This window comes from Gymnodraco acuticeps, unplaced genomic scaffold (assembly GCF_902827175.1).
Source record: "Gymnodraco acuticeps unplaced genomic scaffold, fGymAcu1.1, whole genome shotgun sequence".
Taxonomy (NCBI): Eukaryota; Metazoa; Chordata; class Actinopteri; order Perciformes; family Bathydraconidae; genus Gymnodraco; species Gymnodraco acuticeps.
Genome location: NW_022990856.1, coordinates 428,628 through 438,352, shown reverse-complemented (window position 1 = coordinate 438,352; position 9,725 = coordinate 428,628). Strand labels below are relative to the sequence as shown.

General features: G+C 39.4%; 1 protein-coding gene across 3 annotated transcripts in view; it reads right to left on the bottom strand.

Annotated features, from left to right (window-relative positions):
• Positions 1-1,393: 1,393 nt before the first annotated feature.
• The window catches only part of hip1 (huntingtin interacting protein 1), a 51,542-nt gene continuing 43,210 nt past the window's right edge, over positions 1,394-9,725 (bottom strand). For all 3 annotated transcript variants that reach the window (XM_034233194.1, XM_034233195.1, XM_034233196.1), the window contains 9 exons: positions 9,366-9,476; positions 9,099-9,157; positions 7,853-7,946; positions 6,970-7,070; positions 6,648-6,753; positions 6,375-6,498; positions 6,131-6,192; positions 4,044-4,161; positions 1,394-3,957 (listed from right to left, as the gene is read on the bottom strand). In XM_034233194.1, the coding sequence (XP_034089085.1) occupies positions 3,947-3,957; positions 4,044-4,161; positions 6,131-6,192; positions 6,375-6,498; positions 6,648-6,753; positions 6,970-7,070; positions 7,853-7,946; positions 9,099-9,157; positions 9,366-9,476 (786 nt within the window). In that variant the 3' untranslated portion in view covers positions 1,394-3,946. The remainder of the gene's footprint in view (positions 3,958-4,043; positions 4,162-6,130; positions 6,193-6,374; positions 6,499-6,647; positions 6,754-6,969; positions 7,071-7,852; positions 7,947-9,098; positions 9,158-9,365; positions 9,477-9,725) is intronic.

Here is a 9,725-nt window from a genome sequence, read left to right as displayed (position 1 = left end):
CCCCTGGTCTAGTGTCATTTCAGCAACAACACGTATTCCTTATAAGACCAGGAAGTCCAAGAAAAACATGATGTTAAGTTTTAATGAAAAACACAATTTAAATTAAATGTGTATACTGTATTTTCTGTTGAGTTTTACCCTGCATTTACATTTTCTCAGAAAAATGTTAGTTTTAAGGATAAACACCTCATGCAACCCCTGATAAAATGAAATCAGACATTTATAAATACATACAACCAAATACACTGATTAATTTAGGTAGGTCATTGATAAAAATAGACTAAAAATAAATAGGAAAATAGAAAAGATAAATTATTCAATTTAAAGAGTTGAAATAAGTTTCAATTTCATTAACTTTCCAAGAACGGATAAAAGCTTTAAAGAAGAGTATTGCACCCGCTTAAAATTAATTGCTTTATGTAAACAAAGTGGCTTTCGAAGAGAATGAAATAATGAATATTTGGTTTATTAGAACTGCAGTTGGTTTAAAGATTAAACTAGGTGAAAGTAAAATTAATGTTATGCACCAGAGCAACGTTTCTAAAGGCAGAAGAGTTAATAACATCCAGAATCAATACAATGTTCTGTACCTAAATAAATATTGAATTTCTGTGCAAACAACCCACTATTAAAAAAATAGTTCTGCCAGTGTCTCAGTGGGAGTCTTTTGCGCTGCAGAAACAAGAAGATAAGACTCTTATCAGAAAATGTAGTCGATCCTGGGAACCCAGATTAGGGATTTCTTTAATCTCAGCACAGTGGTTTTAGATTACATTGCTTCATTTACTCAATAAACATGTCAGTGTGTGTGGGCTATTTCGAGTCTTAATTTATTTCTACTGTGGAAAGAGCATCCACACACTTTCTATAAAGTTCAGTTTTTCTCTTATTTGACAATATTGTACTTTAAATTGAATGCCAACAAAGCACTTAAAATGGTCAATGCTTTTACTGGAAAAGAGTCTTAACCTCCCATAAAATCAATGAAGTGCATTAGTATTGTAGCTTTGATGTATATGTAAGGTTATTATACAGTGGAGCCACTTCTAGTGCTCACACAAACCCTTATTGTATCATTTTTATTAAACATAACCTATTATCTCCTATCAGATTCAGGAATTAACTAAAATGTGTTTTCCTTTTCTTGGATTTCCTCAAGGTTGTTCCCTGAATGTTGTATCAGCAGTTAAGAGGATTAATAAAACAATGGCTGGAGCAATTTATCAATCAGCGATTATGTAACATCCAAGAATAACAGTGTAGACTATAGAAGATAAACAGTAAACACAGGGGAAAAGGGCGCAACTGTTTCTCTGCTAGCTGCATTCTGTACAAATATCTCGTTTCAGTATCTCAGCCGCTTTAAGATTACAAAAACCACAGTCACATCTGGTTCTGTATTAACGAGTTGAAATATTTATTTTAAAAACTGAAAAAATAAAAACAAACCCACCAACATAGTTTTAGTATATCATACAAAGACATATTTCAATGTTGCTATGTGAGTATTTGTTTCTCTTTGACTACAGTGTGAGGCAGTTTGAAAGGCTGGCTGAGCTGGAGCACTACAGACACCAGAGAGGAGACACAGAGAGGTTAGCAACCAATATCTGGGCCAAAACACAACCAAACATCACTTTAGGTGCGTTCAATTCACCTTTTGATACACTTTAAATACTGTAAAGAAAGTGATCTCCTTCTTTAATGGTATCTTTTTTGTTTTGTATTCCAAATGTTTACAAAATCAGCTAACCAGGTGTGGACGAAGTGACAAAAAAACATTTAAAATCATTATTAAATAGATGTGAACCCAGGAGTACCGCCAATAATACTTGTTTGTTTTAACCTGCTTAGAGAAATAGTATTATCTAAATGGGGGAACAAAATAAAGTTGGCTAATAAAACACTTCTGATTCATTAATCTGCTCCCGCAAGTAACTTTAAAAAAAAAAGTTAGACAGCTGAAGCAGAGTGCCGTAACAAAGTAAGTTAAGACACACAGAGACAAACTCCAAGAGAATCATCATGGCTGTCATTAAACGGAACAAAGAAAATAAGGTTAAAACAGATGCCAACTCATCTCATGGTTTACACAAAGGCATGATCACAGTCCATTCAGTCCATCAGTCTCTGGAAAATCTGTGAAATAACAACCTCTCTCTCTCTCTCTCTCTCCCCCGGTGGCCTTCGTGTGCACCATCTTTGTATCCTTAATTAAATTAATCTGAATCCTTACTTGGAGCGATGCAAAACAGTAATGCTTTTAGATTGAAAGTAAGCAAAAGATTATTCCCAACCTTAGAAGGCCTGTAGTTTATATACACAGCTACTTGGTAATTAGGAGGCGATTGAAAACACTGCAGTCACTGTGCCGCACACTTTGAGTCCATTGTGACAGTTAGATAATGAAGGATCGTTGAAAACTGCACTTAACCATCAGTCCTACAGGGCATGTGAAGAGGCATGATCATATGATTAGCCGGATAAAACATTTCATAGATTTGTGCAGCCTCTACTGTCCCAAAACATTCAAGTTCACCAATCCAACTTCTGAGGATTTCCTTTTGGGGCTCCTGCTGATTTCCTCTCTCGGTTTAACATCCTCTCTGGGAGAACGCTCGCTCGACTGCAATGTCCATGGATGTAACCAAGCGAACGTCCTGGTTAGCAAACTGTCAGAAAACCCCCTCCAGAACTGCTGCTTCTGTGACTGATTTCTTATAATAATAATAATAATAATAATAATTCCTTACATTTATTATAGCGCTTTTTCCAGATGCTCAAAGTGCTTTACAAATACACATTACACACATATCATATATGTAACGGTCATGTACTGTGGACAATACCCACAGGAGCAAATTCACTGTTTCATCGAGGATATTTGTAAAAATATGCATCAATATGGATCTTAAACTGTATAATACATTGTTTGCTTTTGCTGACAGACTTGAGCTGTTGTTGCTTTTTCTCGATATATAAAAATGGGTTTTTCCTCTCACTATCCACTGGAACCGGTAAAAAATGGGAAATGAAAAAAACGACCCCATTGTTTTTAGTGTTTGACAGATTCTCTCATTGTTACACCTCTGACGCTGAAGAGGTTGTTGGCAGTCTCAGCGCTCATAAGGAAAAGAAGAAAAATATATTTTCCTTTTCTGAAACCTTTCCCAGTTTAGAGCATTTTTTAAAGAGTTTCCATGCAAGCGTCTGTGAGAAGAAGAATAAAAAACCAGAGGTCTGCTCGGGTAAACAGTCACGGTCGTTACAATGGTGGAGAGGTGAAAGGCAGAAAGTCCAGTAAACCAGCCAGTGAAGTGGTATGGACTTAATACGGTGATAACTCACAGTGTGAAAAGAATAGGAAGAAACTAGGGAGGAAGATAAAGACATGTAAAGAGCAGCTCAGGCTCCCACAGCTTTAAAACACGTGTTTTAGTACGAGAGCATGCATGCCATCTATGTAGCACAGAGACATGATTTGGGGGCTGGTGCAGAACAGTCACTGATGTCCACTCTCACTGCTGAAAGGTTGTGCAGAGCATCCTGGGATGTCTTGAGTGGGAACTTGTGCTCGTAGCTTCTCCTCCTTTTGTTGGAGCGCCGTTATTTAGAACCGGCGAAGAAAAAGACAATAAATACTGGGATCCACTTCACTTCCAACGCTTTGCACCAACACAGTCCTGGGGGAGAGGCAACAGTAACATCCTCTTGTTCCTCCCTTTGACACCGCCCATCGCTGCACCCTTGGTTCCGTCCCTTATGGAAGCTTTTGGACATGGGTGGAGAAGTAGGTTTAGAAAAAAGAAGCACCTTTTAATTTGGCTTAGAGATAAACAAACAAAAAAGAGAGAATAAAACAAGGGAGAAAGAGAGTGAAGGGTGTATAAATAGAAAGGCAGGCAGAAGCCGGTCTTCTGGTGGTGGAGGGAGTTCGACCCTGGTCTCAACCTGTCACTGTGGAGAAGAAGCAGAAAGACGCATTTTAGTTGTTTTTATTTTTAGGGTATATTCAGAGTACTGTAGTTGTCCTCTGTCCTCACCTTCCTCTCCATCGCCCCAGCCCTCTGCTACCCCCGCCAGCTCGTAATGTTTCTTCCTCAGCTCGCCGAGTCGCTCGCGCTCCTTCTGCAGACGGGTCTCCAGCTCCAGAACCAGAACCTGAGGAAACAGACCGACACTTATCATCTTCCTGAAGCCGTTTACTTCGCCTCACAAACCACAGAAAGCCTCAAATCTTAAACAGATCATTGCTTTTGAGTGACATACAGAAAATAGATGGATGAAGAACAGGCTAAGTGGGAACAAATAGTGCTTTATGTGGGGGAATCATGCAGGATTCTTGATGAAAATACTCCTCGTTATTTTTATAATTTCCCTATGATCAACTGACCGTTATAGGAGGCCACTTTAATATACAGTTAATAATTCAGATTACTTTAATGTCCATCAGATTGAAATGTGTCGGGCACTGGCATTTAAGACACATAAAAACTATTTCAAAGCAAAGGAAACAATTATTATCTTTTCCAATTATCTATGTCTGTGAATGCGTTCTAAACAATCAGCATTGGCATATGTTAGGATTTATTTGAATATACAAGATTGTCTATAGAACAACAACACAATGAGAGTTGAGATCAGTTCCCGACAATCCTTGCTTTCCAGGGAAAATGAAGTCTTGACCAACGGCACAGAGGAGGTGCGTCAACTAATGCTCAATCAAAACAGGAAGAGGATAGCTCATTTGTTTTCCTTTTAGCCATCATTAGCTACCTTCAGTTACCAAAGAATGTCATGTAATTACTTTACAGTAACTATTCCCAGTAGTGGAAATGGGGGACAATAAGACAATTAAAGCAACTATGGAAAATAAGATGCAGTTTGCATCCTGTGTTGTGGGTGGTTGCTAGGCTCTGAAATAAACCAAAAAGCGATCCGGTTCCCTTTGAGACAGAAAGGATAATTCTACTTGGAAATGCTAGGGAGGGAAAAGTTGAAAAGTTGTGTGGTTCTACATTAGGACTTCATTAAATTCACATCAAATAGAGGCACTGTGTGCATTTAAAACAATGGACCGTGTGTGTGAGCAGGTCCAGACCTTTCTGTGTTTTTCTTTCAGTGTCGGGGGCAGCAGAGCCAAAGCACAGAGAGAAGTGTTCACACGGGTCTGACATGCGACTTCTCAATGGACAAAGAACAATACATCTACTGAGTGGAAACTTTATTGGCCCTAATAAAGTATTAAAGGTCCCATGTTATGCTTTTCCAGTTATTACCCGTCCCCTTGTGTGTTATGTAGCTTTTTCTGCATGTAAACGGTCTGCAGAGTCACAAACCCTCAAAGTACACCCTGTAGCGAGTAAAACTCTAACACAGAAAAGACCTGTCTATGCTGCCCCAGAACGCCTCGTTGGAGATTTAAATTTTTCCATTATTTTTTTCCTGAGTATGGTGACGTAACCATGCCCAGGTCCAAATGGACCAATCCGTGGAGCTCCTCACACACACACACACTCACTCACTCAGCCTTATATTTTCTCAGCTGCGGCTCCGCGGATTTCTCAGCCTGAGACAGCCAGGCTGTGAGTGTGTGCGTGTGTGTGCTCAGGCTGAGTTCAGGTGAGTTTCGCAGTGTCTCGCAGCAACCAGGAAACGACCTAAGTAATCTAGCTTACACTGTCCGCAGCAGCGAGCCCCGCAAAGTCCCACGGCACCCAGACCCCACGCAGCATTCTCATCTGTTTGTCATTACTGGTGTCATTTTCTGGTTGCCAATGCCATTGTAACACATAATCACTGATGTTCCGCTGTAACGGTCGTGGACCAATCAGAGTGGGCTCATAGGGAGGGGGGGCAGGAGCTCCAACAAGCCGTTTAGGACAGAGAGTGAATACATACTATACAGAGATGCTGTATGAGAAACCAATGTGAGTTTGGAACATTGAACAATGTAAATATATTCTAGTAGACCTCAACAATGGAATTATGATCAGTAGAAATGGCCATGTCATGGGACCTTTAAATAACTCTTTCCTAAATTGTTTTGCTTCTCTACTTAATTTTAAACACGTTTGAAGCTATGTGGCTTATTGAAATGGTTATATGTTTGCTGTGTTTTGATTCTTACCTGCGCATCCATCTCTTGTCTTTTGATCTGTGTGAGAGTCATGCTGGAGAAGTCCATCGTATCTGAGCACCAAAAACAATTCATGATTATTTTCAAGAACTACTACGTTTTTCTTCCTTTTAACTTAACTAATAAGAAATGAACTGGACATTTTGTCTTATGATAAAAAAAAAACCCCTCAAACAAACAAAGTAAATCAATGACACTGTTAACCAAATGATCTAACTTAATGTGATTGTCTCACCTTTCTCTTCGATCTGGGACTTCCCAGACTTGGTGGAGGCCACGACGGCTGCAGTCGCCTGTGTGACGCCGCGGGACGCCTGCTGGAGGCGCTGCAGGTTAACGCTGTCTTTGTCTGCTTTCACCTACAGGAAAAATACAATAGACATGACATCTACAGCATGGAATCGGTGCTAAGAAATGATTTACTTTAACTCCATTAGCAAAGCAAATACCACACAATTTAGACAATTCCTCCCCCCAAGAGAACGAAAATGATGTACTCTTTGCTCACCTTGGATGCAGCCACTAGCTGTGCTGTGCTGGCAGCTATTTCATGTGAACACACCATCAGCTCCTCAAACTTCCCTTTGCCCTGCACCACCAGATCAGCAGCATCTCTGGAACAACACAATGATGAGGTGAGGATCACTTTGATGACAACACAGTGAAAAACGCCTGATGTATGATTGACCCTCCATGTTAATTAAGGCCTGATTTACTGCTTTGTTTGTCTGTTATCTATTTCCTTGTAATTCTGTAGGACAATAAGACTTAAAACATTGTTATCCTCTGCAGTGAGTTGGAGTAACTCAGAGGGGACGAGTGATACTTACACCATGACAGTGGCGCCCCATCCCACTGCTTTGGAGGCAGAGATCAGGCCCTCAGTCCAGCGGGAGTTCTTGGCATAAAATTCCTTCATGGAGGCTGCCCCCTGGTGGACAAAAGAGATATATAAAGAAATGTTATAAAACATGTTTCATGACACTTCCTAAACTCTTGGGCAAGAGTGCAGGGCTTCAACTTATGCTTCTTTAAAAATATCTATTAATATAACAATTGTTTTGTTGAATCATCTTTTAATTGTTTAATCTATAACCTGTCAAAAAATTGTGAAAAATGCTCCAAAATCACAACTAACCAGAGTCCAAGACGATATATTTGTATTGTCTATTAAAAGTACAAAACTGTACCAATTTAATTTACTCTAATGTGATACGAGGAAAAGGTAATTTCTTGACTTATGGTTACAGCTCTAGTCTGGACACAGTATGATGAAGATCTGTGCAACATAGTGCAATCAAATATTACACGCTGCAATAAATGCACTTTAAAATATGTTGGGAGTGTGAGAAGAGACTGCATTATACTGTAAGAAGTTTTAATAAAAACAATTATTGGTAACAAGTTATTTTATCATAGTAAAAAAAGCCAAAATCACACATTTCTTGAACCACATATTTACATAAAACCGACCTCATTTCCTCCAAACTTTGCATATTTGAATATATAGTCTACCCATCAGGATTAAAAGACTGCACAGCAGCAAATACTCAGCTAGTAAGGAGAAAGTAGATGTTGGAACTAGTGAAATGATGCTGAAGATCTTGTGAATTTATTTTAAATAATTTGACCCACATCTCTTTTTTAATGTTAAAAGCTGTATTTTACAGTCTATGGTCAACACACAGAAGAAGAACCTGCAGTGTAACTCACCCTGCCGCTTTCCACGATGTCCCTTTGCAGATTTTTGGAAGAGACAACGAGCTGCTTGATCGCCTGCATCAGCTCCGTGCAGGACGCCAGAATCCTGCAGAGGGCGACAGAGCAGAGGACAAACACTGTCACTGGAAATCTACAGCTGCAAGCATCTGTATTTCAACCATCCTGGAACATTTTAGATATGCAGCATAAAACAGAAAGAAATAAGCTTCTACGTTATTTGGAAATAGCAGTTAAGTAAGTCTTATATTCTAGTGTTTGTAGCTGCAATAATTGTTTGTTTTGTTTCTAAATGTCTCTCAATGGTGCTGCAGTTACTTGGAAAAATACCCCTTAATTATCAAGTCAGAGAGAACAGAGGAGCACAGAAAATCTAATTGGCTTAATTTAGACACAAAGAGCATTAGTGCACAGATTGGATTCACATCTAAACCCTACAAATGAACTGATACTTCTCTAGCTTCGTATGATTTAGAGAAGATGCATGCAGCAACATCAATACAGCAGGGAAGTTTAGATCAGTGTCTCATCAAAGATTTGTGAACTTCCTGGATGTTTGAGTTGAACCTTATATGTTGAAAGAACTAACGATAAGACATCTTTGCAGCTCCAGATAAATGTGACAGACATTACCAGCATTACAACTACAGAATGCCCACTAAAGAAACTCATTTCAGGCTTGCTTGGATGAAGAACTGCAGAACAACATGATGTGCTCAGACTTCACAGTTTGCATAGGCTGAGTGGCTGAACTCAGGCATTCTCTGCACGTCTCTCCTCAGTGTGTGACCGTCTGAAATATCATGTGACTGTTGTGCATCTCTATTTCCTCTCTGCAGATCATTGCCTTCGTTGGAATCCATTACATCTTGTGGTCAGCTCTTTCAAAAACAAACAATTCGAGGCCTGGCTCAATAACAGATGAATTGGTTCCTCCTCCTATCGCTGAGCAACTCCATTTGTCTTTAAACTGAACTATCAGCAGTTGTTGATTTGCAAGTGTATGGTTAAGTTATGGATCCTTCTTTAATCTTAGTACAAACAAAGATAAAGTCATAAAGAAATCAGTTTGAGGCTCAACTGAAGCACAATTCAGTCAAATGTGATGTTACTGTAAAGCCTAATGAGATTGAGATGAGTTCGAGACTCTTTAAGTACTTCTTTAATTAACGTTAAAACGTATTTTTGATATCATTATTGTGATTGTTCAAATGCATCTTATTTTGTATCTGTGCTTTACCTCTCATTGACTTCCATGTGGATTCCCGTATCACTTGCTCGAGACTTGTTGAGCATTTCCTGTTAGGAGGCAAAGGAGAGACAAAAAAACCCACTTTGAAGTTAATACTGTTGGAAAGTTAAACCCAGGGGCTATGTTTTTTACACTGCTTGCAAAGAGCTTTACAGAAACACACACATACACAGCTAATAGCAAGTGCATTTACAAACACATCTCTCACCAGATGACCACAGCTTAACACACGCTTTACACACACTCTTCACACACCTCTATCCTGGCAGCAGCAGACTCCACAGCAGCAGAGGTGGCAGACATTTCCTGCTCCACCATATCTCCCAGCTCCCCCTGCTGCAGCTCCAACCCCCGAGGACGCAGTTTCTGAACAAAGACACATGAAGAGTTACTGATGTCAGTAAAACAAATATCTACACTTTCTCCCTGGCTAGATTCTGTGAAAGGAGGGATGATAACATATTGATCCAGTTTTGAGCGATGTAATGTATCACATTGGGGCAAAATGGTCATCTTTCCCACTGTCAAAATCAGCTAAATATGTATTTAATGACATTAAAGAGTCTTAGATCACACTAATCTACATTGCAAACCCCAGCACGTCGCTTTACAACT